The sequence below is a fragment of the Tauraco erythrolophus genome, chromosome 1 (assembly GCF_009769465.1).
Source record: "Tauraco erythrolophus isolate bTauEry1 chromosome 1, bTauEry1.pri, whole genome shotgun sequence".
In the NCBI taxonomy this organism is placed as follows: Eukaryota; Metazoa; Chordata; class Aves; order Musophagiformes; family Musophagidae; genus Tauraco; species Tauraco erythrolophus.
Window position 1 is genome coordinate 70,118,493 of NC_141465.1, and position 14,650 is coordinate 70,133,142.

At 38.8% G+C, this 14,650-nt stretch overlaps 1 protein-coding gene across 1 annotated transcript in view; it reads left to right on the plus strand.

Annotated features, from left to right (window-relative positions):
- The window catches only part of COL4A1 (collagen type IV alpha 1 chain), a 131,579-nt gene that overhangs the window by 86,515 nt on the left and 30,414 nt on the right, over window positions 1–14,650 (plus strand). The window contains exons 17-29 of the mRNA XM_086610839.1: window positions 196–249; window positions 704–745; window positions 1,625–1,718; window positions 2,871–2,906; window positions 4,523–4,687; window positions 6,479–6,574; window positions 7,523–7,606; window positions 8,358–8,428; window positions 11,100–11,291; window positions 12,163–12,331; window positions 12,702–12,794; window positions 12,893–12,997; window positions 14,504–14,601. Coding sequence (XP_086466965.1) covers window positions 196–249; window positions 704–745; window positions 1,625–1,718; window positions 2,871–2,906; window positions 4,523–4,687; window positions 6,479–6,574; window positions 7,523–7,606; window positions 8,358–8,428; window positions 11,100–11,291; window positions 12,163–12,331; window positions 12,702–12,794; window positions 12,893–12,997; window positions 14,504–14,601 — 1,299 coding nt within the window. The remainder of the gene's footprint in view (window positions 1–195; window positions 250–703; window positions 746–1,624; window positions 1,719–2,870; window positions 2,907–4,522; window positions 4,688–6,478; window positions 6,575–7,522; window positions 7,607–8,357; window positions 8,429–11,099; window positions 11,292–12,162; window positions 12,332–12,701; window positions 12,795–12,892; window positions 12,998–14,503; window positions 14,602–14,650) is intronic.

The following is a 14,650-nucleotide window of genomic DNA, read 5'->3' on the forward strand; positions in this document are numbered from 1 at the left end:
TGTTTCTTACATTCAGAACAAAGAACTGTCTGTGTATTAGAAATGGTTGAAGTTTTCTAGCCTTTGGAATTGTTTACTTAAAGTTGTTACTTTCAATGAATTAGTGTCTGGTTTGAAAATTGAAAACTTGGATGCTGCCAGGGCTAAGATGCAGCTATATTTGTCTTTTCTGGTTTTGCTGTCTTCTACACACAGGGTTTGCCTGGTGGGTTTGGAATTCCAGGACGACCTGGGGAGCCTGGTGCAAAGGTGCGTAGTAGTGACCCTTGCTTCCCATCACACAGAAAGTTAAGAGCTTCTATGGCCTGTTCATAGATGTGCATTAAAGCAATATTAAATGAATGTTACTAAGTTGTAAAGTCATCACTCAAAGTCTAGGAAAAATCAAAATTAAAGTAGCTTAGGTATCCCTGGTTTAGATCTCTTGTATGAATTGATTAATGCAGGCTTTATTTCCACGAGCTCTTTGCCCAGCCAGCATATGTACAAATGTACTTTCCTAAAAATCCCAGTTTCTCATTACATAGTGTAAAGCAGTACAGGCCTGCAAACTACCTACCCACTGCTTACTACAATGGTCCAGATACTTATCATTTGGAAGTTGTATGAATCTCTATCAAAGTGTTCATTTGCTAAAGAAATCCCATTTTGTGAGAAAGAATATCTGATCTGGATTTAAAATGTGAATCGTATTTTGATTTAGGGTGACAAAGGTGAACGAGGTTTTCCAGGACCTCCAGGAAGAGTAAGTAAAATAAATTCTTGTTTTATTTTAAACTTAAATGAATATACAAATTTTGGTAAAGACAAAGGGCTCAAACAATGGGGAAAAAAAGAGACTATGCATGTTCCAATCCTTTTCTAAACATTCATGTCCTTATTTTTTCTTAACGGAAATAAAAGTAGGATACAGTTCTATGCTTGAAATTTGAGAAAGGAGCTCTCAAAGATTCTGAATTTCTAATGTTTTTGGACTATGAAAATGTTAGGCATTGTTAATCCATATAAAGTATCCAAAAGAGAGTTCAAAAGAGTAAGTCTGCTTTGCAGACTGTATTTTTTGTTAACAATTCAAATAAAAAATTGGATTAGTCAGCAAGAAATAGATCATTGATGGTGTTGCTTTCCCAACATGGGGGGAAATTCCCAACATCTACTACTTTGATCTGAAAAATGATGCACACTTCCTGAAAATCTTATTGTAAATGTTAGTATCCTATATATCAAGCTCAGATCAATGTTAACAGGAATTGCCAAAACAGAATATTTTAAAATTAAAGGTAATACAAACCTAATGGGTCAGTGCTTAGACCATGCTGAAGTTTCTTAGAAAGGTTCTTTTTTGTTCAGAAAGGTACTATAAAGCTCTCCACTTAATCCTACTGCTGATATGAAGAAATTGTGGCAAAATAGGAAATCTTTATTTTCCCTGGTAATTCCTCAGTACCTACAGCCCTCTCACAGCAGTTGTTACATATAGCTGAAATTGCAAGTATAACCAAAACTGCTCAAAATTGTTATTGGAAAACAAAATGGTCTCTGTACCATCAGGTCAGGATAGTGGAAATACAAATGAGGGCACAGTTTATGTTTCTAGTGTACTAGTCTTTGTCCTGTGATTCAGGTTTTAGATCCTGTACCAGTAGATACCTTTGGTGAAAAAGGAGAGCCTGGAGTTTCAGGTTTGCCAGGACTGAAAGGTCAAAAAGGTGAAAAAGGTATGTATTTTTGTCATGTCTCTTTGGTTGATTTATGCTTTTAGTTTTCTTATTAGAGGAAATGAAAACTGCGCTATCTGTGAGCTCAGGAGCTCTATATGAGAGTGACATGTTCCAGTTATTTATTTAATTGCTTTCAGGTTATTACATAGAATCATAGAATCATAGAATGGTTAGGGTTGGAAGGGACCTCAAAGATCATCTAGTTCCAACACCCCTGCCATGGGCAGGAGCACCTTCCACTACACCAGGTTGCCCAAAGCCTCATCTAACCTGGCCTTGAACACTTCCAGGGATGAGGCAGCCACAACATCTCTGGGAAACCTGTTCCACTGCCTCACCACCCTCTGACTGAAAAATTTCTTCCTTGTATCTAATCTAAATCTACCCTCTTTCATTTTAAAGCCATTGCCCCTTGTCCTATCACTACATGCCCTTGTAAAAAGTCCCTCTCCAGCTTTCCTGGAGGCCCCCTTTAGTTACTGGAAGGCTGCAATAAGATCACCCCGGAGCCTTCTCTTCTCCAGGCTGAACAGCCCCAACTCTCTCAGCCTGTCTTCATAGCAGAGGTGCTCCAGCCCTTGGATTATCTTCGTGGCCCTCCTCTGGACTCGCTCCAGCAGCTCCATGTCCTTCAATTTTGTTGTAGTTTGTAGGAAGCTTCTTCTCATCGTAAATAAGACTGCCTTTCAGTTATAGATATGAAAAGGATAAACTGGGACCTGTTTTTGTGGCAGTTAAACAATCCAGTGAGATTATTTAAGAAAAATAGAAATCAACACAAGCATAAAGAGAGTGCTAATGCAGAGAATCTTGAGACTTCTTTAAAAAAGTTACTAGCTAAATTTTAATCTTAAAATTGGTTTGTCTAATTTACAAAAATCATCAGTAAACAGGGAAAATCAAGCATTCCCTTTCCCAGTTTCCCCATTACAGACCTTACCCTATTGAAGAAAGATTGGTGGAGAAGACAGTGCACAGCAGGGCCTTTTTCATAAATGTATTGTTTGCAGATATCTATAGATTATTTAACTTAACCTTTGATTCAGGGCTCACTGGCTTGCAATGCGTACTTAAATACTATGTGCTAAAAATTGACCGACGTTGGCATTGCTGACTTTGTTGTCTAATTGAAAACCTCTCTTTCTAAAGGTTTCCCTGGTATACAAGGAATCCCAGGACCTCCAGGTATGAATTTATGGCCACTGATTTTATTCACATTTTTCCTATGTTCTTCCTGGATGAAGAGTCCTGAGAGATATTCTCTTTAGCTGCTGCCAGTTACTGCCTGACTTACAGAACGCCCAGGCAGTTGCCTTTCTGAGGGTCTGATCACCCTCCTAGACCCTTCCTGTGGATTGCTTTTCTCAGGTCTCCGATGTGATCCAGCCTTGCTCTTTGTGTAGAGCCCTGATAACTTGCTGCTTAAATTGAAGTAGTAGTGTGAGGTCGTCAGAGATAGCCCAGAGACTATGGCTTCATTGGGCAAGAAGAGTTGTAAAATGTGAATATGTGCGTGGGTATGTGCATATGTACCTGTGTATCTATACTTATATGTAAATAATTTGTTCTGCACTCATTTCAGCTCTATATGTGTTTACATAAATATAATAAAACACAGTTTGTAGAGAGAAATGCTAACATTTATTAGATCAAAATCATTCCTGAAGGCTTCCTGCCTTTTTATGACTATAACTTGATCTAATAAAAGTTATTTCTTTTGCCTGCAAATGCTGCCTTTTGCATAGTCTTAACATCTTCACATTCATGACAACTATTATGTATATATGCTATTATGTATATATGTACATTTACATGTGTTTGACCTAAACCACAGTTATTTGCTTTTTAAAAATTAAGCAAATCATCTCTGGAAACCTGACTCTAGCACATCCTGCAGTGATACTACCATTACCTCATTTTCTCACATTTTCTATCTTGACAGTGAGCTAAATATGAAAATAATGTGAGCCAGGGTCAAATAATTTCCAGGAAATTTTTCACAGTTTAGGGAGAAGATACTATATACCGCAGGCTGTAATAGTCCTTAAAGAATTCTGTGTGACAAGACAAGAAAAATAGTAGCTCTTAGTCTGTCATTACTCTACAGAAATTGAGATTTGTGTGACTTTCATATCCTCCTTCAACGTTGCAGAAGGCTCAAAATGGTTTAGTGATCAAGTCTAGTGATAAGTTGTGAACTGAAATAACTCATTAAGGTATGAAGACCTGTGTGACTGTACAGATAGCCAAAAGGAGATCTTCAGTAGGTTTTTTCTAGCTGTTTAAGTGCTTCTCTTTATTTGCTGTTGTTTGCTCATTATTCCTACAAATAGTTTTGGTTTTAGCATTCTTGAAATCTGCTAGCTTTATTGAATACTTACTTACTGAAGTTCTTGAGAGATGCTGTCCCTTTCTAGATGTGTTTAAAATCTGGTTTATTACGAGATAAGGAAGAATGTAGCAGTTTCTAAGTGTAATAGCTTCTAAGTGTTACAGCTAAATTAACTCCTATGTTGCCACTTTTTCCTACCAAGCAAAAGTTCATTAAACTAAATCTCAGAAAGGCAGGCAGCACAGAATAAGTGTTTGTCTAGGGACCTAACCAAAGTGAGTTATTCTGAGCTGCAGTGTGTATGTAACCTCAATTTTGTATAAATCACCAGTAGTAAAAACACAGTCCCTTTTTATTTTGCACTAACATCTTTCTGTTTATCTGAAATCTAATGACAGTTAGTATGTTGATAATGTTACTGCCTTTCTGCTTGTAACTTTTTCTGATGTATGTTTTACCCTGTCCAAAGGTCGACCGCTTCCAGACAGGGTAGGATCACCTGGTGTCCCTGGAGAGAGAGGTGAAAAAGGTGAAAAGGGTTCTCCAGGATCCCCTTTACCTGGACCCCCTGGAAGAGATGGTTTCCCAGGTCCCCCGGGGTTGCCTGGCCCACCAGGTCCTCCAGGTGTAACAGGTAGGTAAAGCACTCAGTTGCTTTTTACAATGAAGACTCAATAATGCACGTTGCATGCACATAAAAATGGATAAGGAGACAAGATTATAAAAGCTGTAATAAGAATGCATCTATGTTGTAGAAGAAATATATATGAGTTGTTAACAGACCAAGTAACAGCTGTTCCATGATGCAGCGAGCCACTTGTTTCTTTAATGGGACAAGGATTCTTTGCTAACTGTTTTTGAAATTTCTTCAAAAGTACACTGTGGACTGTTACCATTTAACCAAATAATTGACTTTGATACATATTGGTTTCCTCTGTGTCCTAATGTGCCAATTTAGCGATACTTACAGATTTTCAGTTAAAAAAATAACAGATACTAACATTGTTGACATAGAAGATAGCTGTTCAGTATCACAACTTACAAGTCTGCAGTACCAATCTATGTAAAAGGTGTAAGAACTGCTGACCAAGAGAATAGTCGTCTAGAACTTTTTATTGTGAAATGAAATTATCTTACAGGAGAATGGGGTCAACGCTTGATTTATAGAGGTAAATGAAAAGCTAGTAATGATGTGGCAAATACATAATAATATTAGTGGTAATTATAACAAAATTGTACAGCAATGTATAATTAGATTCTGAGAAAGCATTTTTAAAGAGAAAAATGGTTAGGTTTTGCTTTGCAATGAAGCAATGAAAAAAGTACATCTGAAAGCAGCCCGTGCTTAATAGCTTCTCACCACTGATGTTTTAATTCTTTTATTGAAGGAAAACTTTTGCTATAGGTGATACTGTTACTGTGAGTTAAATTGTCATTTCAACGTAAAGAACGATATCCCTGTTACAGTGGTTCAGGTAGTCTAAAACTATTGAAAGGAATGTTATTCTCTATGGAATACCTAAAGCAAAATACTTGGTTCAAAAACAACTGAAGATGGAAGATGCCTAGTTGTTTCTATGTTTGCCAGTGAAGCAGTACCAAGTCAAGCACCTAGAATACAGAATTAAATAGCTAAATCCTACCTTGCCCTAAAAATAAGAGCAATTCCTGGTTTTTGTACAAGATGTTTCTGTCACTGCTTAATTCTACTCCTGCCCTGGGCATAAGGAGAAGCAATTTGTTTTCATTTAGCCATTGTTTGCCAAGTTTCACATTAACATTTTGCCTACTGGCTTTGGCCAAAATGATGTCGTACTGTATTGAGTCAGAACCTGTGCCATACCATCAAACAGAACAAGTGCAATTTGTATTCTCATATCAAGCCTGCTAAATATTCTCATTTGTTACCTATTTCAGTTCCTAACATACAAGGTTTCTTGTTTGCAGGAAGTTTGATCAGTGTGAAGAAGTTAAATAGATGTTAATAAGCTGTAGCTGTACTTGACCTAGAAAGTTTCCTAAAATATTGAAAACCAAAGTCACGGTACAAAAGACTCTACTTAATGAATTTCTTCAGAACATCAATATTCTCCATTCTCTTCAGGGTCAAAACAGCAATTTTTCACCCACCACACCTTTCTTAGCCAAAACTTAGAATAAAAATGAATTTTATGTGAAAGTTGTTGTAACCTTATTATGACAGAGCCTGTCTTTTTCCTCTAATTCTTGGTGTTTCTTGAGCAGTATATAGGGCATCAGAATACAGAATCCCAGTTAAATTTTTCAAAGTAAAACAAATAGAAAAATAAAATACTATCCTGATTTACCACTATTCATAGACACATTCAGCCGGGACATTCATGAATGCAGCCCTATAATGGAAACTTCCACTTGTCAAGCATTCTTTATTGCATTTGCATTGCAGATGGAATTGATCAATGCCAGCAAGGAGAACCTGGTGCACCAGGTATTCCTGGACCTCCAGGAAGAGATGGATTTCCAGGAGAGATGGGAGAGAAAGGTAATATCATTTAAAGTGATTGCTTTCTAATGCTCTGTACCCTGGAGCTTGCGTATGTAAAGAGGCTGTGCAGGTCAGGCTGGATCCAGAGAAAGTGTGCTTAAAGGAAGTTAAACAAATAGTTCATGAACAAGGAAGATGTTTCTTGATCCTCTGGCGAGTGAAAGAAGGATAGTGTGTGTTGAGTTGGGTGACACTAGCTTCAGTTAGGTTTCACTTGGCCTGCACGTTGCTGGAAAGTGATAAGGGATGGCACAGGGCTAAAAGAGGAGCTGAGAAAAAAGCAAGGTTTGAGTATAGCCCCATTAAGTGTAAATTGAACTGTTCATGGCAATTTAAGATGTGAATTCTGAGATGAAAAATTAAGAGAGGGGCAGAGGAGTTGGAAATGGAAATGTTTTATGAATCATTGTCATAGTATAATTGAAGCTAAAATTGTAACACCTATAAATAGGACTGTCAACCATGTGTTTTAGCAACACTGACAAAATGGATATATAAAAAAAAGCTCCACTCGTTTACAGGATGGTTCATCCTTCCTAATCTCATTCTGCTCTCTGCTTTTCTAAAACTACAAAATTGCAATGACTGTAGAGGGTGCTCCTTTTTCTGCTTTAATCTTTTTATTTTTCTATACCCAGTGTATATTTCTTTTCTTCTTTTTGATCCTGTTCAGCCTGGTCCTTTTTCACTGATCTGTTAAATGTTATCCCTAGGATAAAACTTAAGTTGATTTTCATGCCATTCCTTCAAAAAATTTAAAGAATTTTGAATATCAGTTTGCTGATAAATTCTCTTTGAAGCATTTAATTAGAAGTAGCACATTTATTTTTATTCTTTCAACATTAAATGTATCAAATTGATGTTTACCCCTGAATCCAACTGCTTGCAGTTGACATGAATCTTTTCATTGTTATTCATTAGTTTTGTTGTTTTTTTCTTTTTCAGGTGACAAAGGTGAATCCTGTGCCTTATGTGATCAAGTAGGACCTCCTGGACTGCCAGGACCACAAGGGCCACCAGGTCCAGCAGGTAAAAAGTCATTAACTACCTGAGAATTAACTATGTAGCCTAAAAGTTAAAAAAGCAGCATATACGATAAAATTTTCTCCCACTAATCAAATTGTTTGTGTAACTAATGGAAGGAAGATGGAATATTCCTGTTTTTGGCCTGATTCCAAATTTCCAATGCAATCAACAAGAATTACCCAGGAAGCAGAAATTTGCCGCACTGGAGGGTCTTTGCAAACTGTGGTCCGAATATTTTCACAGAAAATTGTGAAAGTGAAAAATAACGTGGGAAGCATTTGCCCTATGTGCCCAGGCTTGGCAGTGGTCTATACATACATTTCCAATCCTACCATTAAATTCTGTGGAAAAACAAAATTATTATTTTTCTGATACCATATGAGAGAAGTGCCACCTGCAAACAGTGGTGTTATACCTAATGTTTGTTATAATGGCTGTTAAGAAAAATTAATATGGTTTAGGTAGTTTCAAAACTGCAGTGGTTACTTGATAGGTCTAAGTAGTAAGGTGAATTCATTTCTAAGCCAAATGAATCATCAACTTCTGAGTTTATGAATGTGTGTCCACATTATGTGTTTACATATAGCACATAAGCACGTGAATCCAGACAACTTCACTCACTGTAGCAACATTATGTTAATATAACTGGGGATGGAATGAGACACTTTGAGAAGGATCATAGAGAATTCACAAAAAATGAGCTATTTATAAAAGCACATAATAAATAGAATTGTATTTTTGTCTCTCTGATAAGGTTTTCCAGGACAATCAGGTTTCAAGGGTGACAGAGGCTTACCTGGACTTGATGGCCTTCCAGGTGTACCTGTAAGTAATGCCTTGCCAAATGCTATGTGTCCTATAAGGCATGTGATCAAAAAACATGTAGTTGTTGGTGTGGTCATATAATAGTTCAGTTTAAAAACAGACTAGCACAGTGATACAATGAAATTAAGGAACTATGCCTAGCAAGATAAACTAGGAAGCAGTGTGGTTGAGCTATGAGAGGTAAAAAGAGCTGTCAGATATGGGTTATATTTCTGTGTTCGCCCATCCTATGAACTCAGCAGGACACATGTCCTTCTGACTGAGCAAGCTAAGCAGTGGAATTGGGTAAAAAGTAGGATTTTGCAGAAAAGGAGTTGCAGGTCTGCCCTGACCTTCTTGTGAATCGTTCCAATAACTCTTTGCTGTTGTGCACATACATATTGAGAGAGAGACAGTGCCATCTAGCGTAGTGCAAGCAATGTAATATTAGCATGCAATACACTTCAGCAGTTTTTCTGAGTTTTGGGAGATGTGTGCAATATCTTCCATAAAACATGATTAGTTAGCAGGAAAGATGAGTAGTTTTGAAGAAATAAAGGAAGGCTGTGAAAGTGGGTAATATCCTGATAATATGATCACTTGTAAATTATGTTGACGCCGCGCAACACAACTCTCAGTGAGTAAGGCCAGATAGCAGAAGCGGAACAGCCATAAGCATATCACTTGTCTAAAATGTAACACAAATTACTCCTGTACTAGCACAACTACATTTGATCTTGTTGGAGTTCACTTTGGTGCCCCTACGTACACTGTGGTGTGCTGTCAAGACCTACTTTAGCATACACATTCCTGTAGTATAACATGGATTTTGACATCGTTCCCAATGTAAGTAGACTGAGTTTGTCAGAGTCTTCCCAGACTTTTTTTCACAAAGCTGTTTTCTTCTTCCAACTGATCACTTTTGACAACATAACTTCTCAGTGACCTTCATGTTTACTAGCTTTAGCACATGCTGAAGTACACAAGCTCCCTCTATCACCACTGGTGAGAGAGAGGCACCTTCAGAAGTTAAAGCAACCCACCTGTATGAATTCCTTACTCAAGGAATTTATTTCTCTTCCTTGAGTATAAATAAAGCCTACATGCCTGAATTCAGCCGATGAAAGTTAGCTAGAATGAAGTCCATTCTCTATTTTCACAATGATAAATAAGATGATATTACCCAGTGGCTGAATTTACTATAATATCAATGGGATCCATGAAAGAAACAGTGGAGAAAAATAGAAGACATCTAATGTATTTAAGCTTTCTTTGCTTCTGGTGTTTGTTCTCAGCCCATGTTTTGCCAAACTTTTATATTTTCCTTTTATTGCCTCTTACCTTCTGTTCATGTCTTTCATCAGACAAGGACTGGCTGCTGTTTTGCGTGCTTTTAAGCTTGTTTTGCGCCATAAAGTTCAGCCAGATGGTGATCCAGTGTATAGGTTAGCTTGGAAAAACTACATAGAGGCCAGCCTCGCAAGCTCACATTGTTTAGAGCCGTGCCAGAGCATCAGAGTCTGATTCAGGACCCACCAAAGCTAATGGAAAGATTGCCTTTGATCGTGTTCTGGTTCAGATTTAAGTGGAGGGCACACATCAGCCATAAGCAGTGGACATTGCCCATGAAGTTTGTGCTTTACTACACTAGTGAGTAGCTCTGATTCACCAGAAGTTAGAGAGACTGTTCCTATAAGAAAAGTTCATTTAAGTCCTAGAAAATATGTAGGGGAAAATTGAAATTCTGGAAGTCTTATAGCTATATTATTAGGTAGATAATTTCTTCCCAGGAGAGCCTACAAAACTCTTTTCTGAGCATGTGCATAGTATTCTGACAGTACCAACTGAATGTGAGTGTTAATTGTACAAAATCAATGAGCCTTAGTATGAAGGGAAACATGTATTTGCATCAGCTGAATGTCATAGATAAACTACCCAGGGAGAAGCTTTCAGCCTTCAGTTAGCCTTAGCTTGTTGGAGTTTTACATAAGCCAATTCATGTAATTTCATAGACAATCTGTATATTTGATGAATATTGTACTTGTTTTAAAAGGTTTTGAAAGAAATAAAATCATGAATAGGGCTTGTATAAGCAATTTATACCTGTAAGTTTGGCCGAGTTTGTCTTTGCATACTGGAAATGTGTTATTTTACTGTATTAGTACTACTTCTGCTGATGTTATGAATTATCATGGAAATGTAGAGATACTTTTGTTGCATTTGCGTCAGGGAAATATGTTCCACAGTGTTACAGAATTCAGCATTTAAAGGTGGGGGCAGGCACTTTAACTCTGAAAATGCTTTTTCAAAAAGCCTTGTTTACCTTGATGCTGATACTGTATAAATATGCATAACTGAAATCCAGTGGATAGTTTCTTGAAAATTCACAGTAGTTTTTTGGTGTCAGGGGCTGCAGTTCTTGTGGTGTAAGTTTATTTGCACCATCTAAAATGATATACTTGTGATATGACAAATGACAAAATGGTTGAGACAAGAAGATTTGCTTTAATTCCTTATTCACACTACTGTGTCCTGGAAAATATTCTAGTTTGACCTTCTCAATTGAAAACTTAATGGTTTACTTGTTTTGGGTTTACTCTTTAATTTCTGAAGATTCTATGATTTGCTTTCTTTTGTATCAGTTGAATGGTTGGTAGGGCAACTGATGACATCTGAATTTGTGAAATTTCAGGGGCCCCCCGGCACTCCAGGACTTATGGGCAGCCCTGGGGCAAAAGGAGAACCAGGAGATTTTACTTATGATTCTATCCTGAAAGGTGAAAAGGGAGATCCTGGTTTACCAGGACAACCAGGTACACCTGGAAGAGAAGGAAGACCAGGAAAAGATGGGTTGCCAGGTCTCCAGGGTCCAAAAGGAGTAGCGGTATGTGTGTTTCCTTATGTTTACATATTGTGCTACTGTGTGTGTGTTTATGTTTACGTACTGTCCTATACATTCTGTCTTTCAGATCAGAATTCGCGTGTTCTTATGCCCTATACATGCTTTATTTTTATTGACCTCATTCATTGTTCCACATCTTATCCTTACCTTGAATAGTTTGTTCTTCCTCCGAGGAAGACTCCAGTTTCCCTGGAACTAGAGGAAGATAACCCTTCAACAACAGACTATTTCAGAGTTAGATTTTGACTCTTTCTTTTGACAGGTCATGCAAATAAGTGATCTGACTCAGATGTATTCAGCATGTATTCAGTTACTTTCAGGACTGTAGAGCAAGGTTACTCCCCCCACAGAGTTGTGGGCATGGACAATAGTTTTGTTTCTTTCTCCCTGTCTCCCAGCTTGATAGTGAGAACTAGTGTGGATGATTTAGCTGATATCTGGAGATGATTGAAGGTATGCAGTTATCCAAGTAGAGATTGTTAAGACAAGATTCAACTCTGTTCTAGCATACTTCTTGTGGAAACTAGTGCTTCAAGGTCTTGCACTGATAGAGAGTTCAACTGATATGGATGTGGAGCTGAATGTGGAGCTCACATCTGCTCCCAGATCCACCACTGGGAACATAGCCTATGTGGTCCAGTTAGCTGCATTGCATACTAGATAGGATTTCCATGTGCTATTCCATGTGAAACCCAGTTCTATTTGCATTGAACTCAGTGATAAAAAAATCCACTTTCTTCAGCATTACAGAAACCTGTGCTGAATCCACGTTACAAAATATTGAAAGAGAGAGGATGGCATGTCCTGTCTTGCCAACCAGGCAAGAGGTACACTTATACTTTCCAAAAATTAGGGTACAGCTGGCTTGAAAGGAGAACGTGGTCCCCCCGGCCAACCTGGATTTCCTGGAGTACGTGGTGAAAGAGGTTTTCCTGGTCCACCTGGGATAGGCACTGCAGGGTTACCCGGGGACAAAGGAGACAGAGGCTTTGCTGGAACCCCAGGTTTACCAGGCCTTCCAGGTAATGCTATAGTATGCTTTTTTTTTTTTTTAAAAAAAAAAAAAGGTCTATCCTTCAAGTGATACAACTTAGAGGATCACCGGAATTTAAGATTAAAATAAAAAGACTTTCTAATTTAAATCACCATTTACTTTCAACAGTAGAATTGTGAATCTTTGAGGGGAGTTTTCTTGAAGAGTTTGTTAGGCCAAGTGGGGTGGTTTAGGTTCATCCTAAACTGAGTTCACCCTAGTTTTCTATGAATCTTCTGCAAAAAAACTTCGTAACAAGTCAGTTGTAAGGGTATGGAGGGACTAACATGACTGGCTAGGTGAATGTTCCTTGTTTAACTTCATTGGTTCCTGTACTTAATACGTCTTTACGTTCTCAGGAGCAAAGGGTGAAGCAGGACGAACTGTACCACTCCCGGGACCTCCTGGGGCAGATGGCCTTCCTGGGCCACCTGGTTTCCCTGGACCCCAAGGTACAGTAGCCTATTAATCTTTGTCTGATGGTCATAATGGCTCTGCTCCCCAGAGGCTAGCCTTAGTATTAACATTAGTCTTGTTTTCACTTGCAAAGGTGACAAAGGGAATCCTGGGCTTCCAGGTAGACCCGGCCTGCCAGGAGAGAAAGGTGCTGTTGGGCAGCCAGGGATAGGGTTCCCTGGACCTCCAGGACCCAAAGGTAAGATAAAGTTATCCATCTAACAGCTGATGTAACTAGAGTGTGGATGGAGTCCTGCACTATTGTCCAGCCACAGCTGCATGAGTTTTGGGAGGTGAAGAATTTCCCTTGTGAAAGTTCACAAGCACCACAATAAGCGTACTTTCAACACACGCTCACATTTGCTTTGTGCAGCGATGTGGTGCAGATACAGACGGTGTCAAAGCTGCTGCCAGAATAGAAACTGATATAATACAACATATTAAATTGCAGCAACTGAGGTTGCTTAGAAATGAGATGACCTTTCTGAGAGATGAAAATCTGTGTGTGTTTGTCAAAAAACCATGCTGACATAACTATAACATTTCTGGGCCAGAGCTAGCATTTCTGCTGCACCCCAGATGGCTGAGAGTGGTTTGGTTAGAGTACCAGCTTACTTGGCACAAGTTTAGTCTTCCCTGCATGGTCGTTGTCAGGGTGTGCACATAGCTCAAAGGGAGTGTAAACGTTCATATTCTAGTTTTGTATTTTTAGGAGATGTATTTCATAGTGTTGCTACTCATTTAGAACTAGATGAATGAGCTTTCAGCAGCCACTTCAGTCCTCAAAATTTTTGTGTGTCTTCATTATTATTTCATTTATTATGATTCCACACCAATGAACTGTGAGAGTCAGAAAGGAGAAAGGGCAAATCTTTACCTATGACCACCTCTAGTTCCTCCAAGACTGGTATGGGATGGACCTGAACAGAAGAGTCCCGTTGCATCTGGAAAAGGATTGCTATATGCTCTTTGATGCCAGCAAGAAAGGAATGACATATCAAATACATTTCTTTCAAGAACTCTTCCTTGAATTCAGCTCTGTCCAATGACTTTCCTGGGGCTTAGCCTAAAACCTGGATTTCCTATTCCTTTGCCTGGGCAAGGAACTTCATCTAAATTTATTGAGTGTGTGCTAGTGTTGAGTGAGTGCTGTCTTTAAGTGATTTGCAGAACGTTGTATCTATTCTGTCCTCCATTCCCAAGGCACAGTGGATGGGCCAGCTGTGGCATAGAAACCTTCTATGTGCAACCCATAGCAGGACGTGTAGGACATGTCACACAACACACACTGAACAAAAGGTGCTGATTCACAGATGAATTTGTTGTGCGTCTCTCAGTCTGATGCCCTGCACATTAAGTTGACTTTTCTGAAGAAGGCTTTGGGAACCTAGTTTTGCAGACAGGATGTTTCTCAATTACATGAGCCCACAGGCTATTAATATAAGAGGACAAACTCAGCATTTATTTCTTCTGGGTGGTTGTTTCTCCTCAGAAGCTAAATGCTGCACAAAGCTCAGCATTTGAGTCTCTGTTGAGACATTTGTGTGCTGGTATCCCTAAAAGTTAGACATAAAAACTGCACAGACCTTTTTGAGCATGTTCCTGTGAGGATGTGAATAGTTCCATTAGAGGCTTGAAGAAACAGCAGAGGACACTTACAGCAGAGACGGTAATGATGTGAGGTTTGGTTTGTTTTGTTTTACAGGTTTCCAAGGTCAGCCTGGCTCACCTGGTCTGCCAGGGACCCCGGGAACCCCTGGCCTAGATGGTTTGCCAGGTGTACCAGGTTTACAAGGCCAAAAAGTAGGTGTCAGCTGCTGATACTGCTATCTGTGACTGCCTATGCTAACAG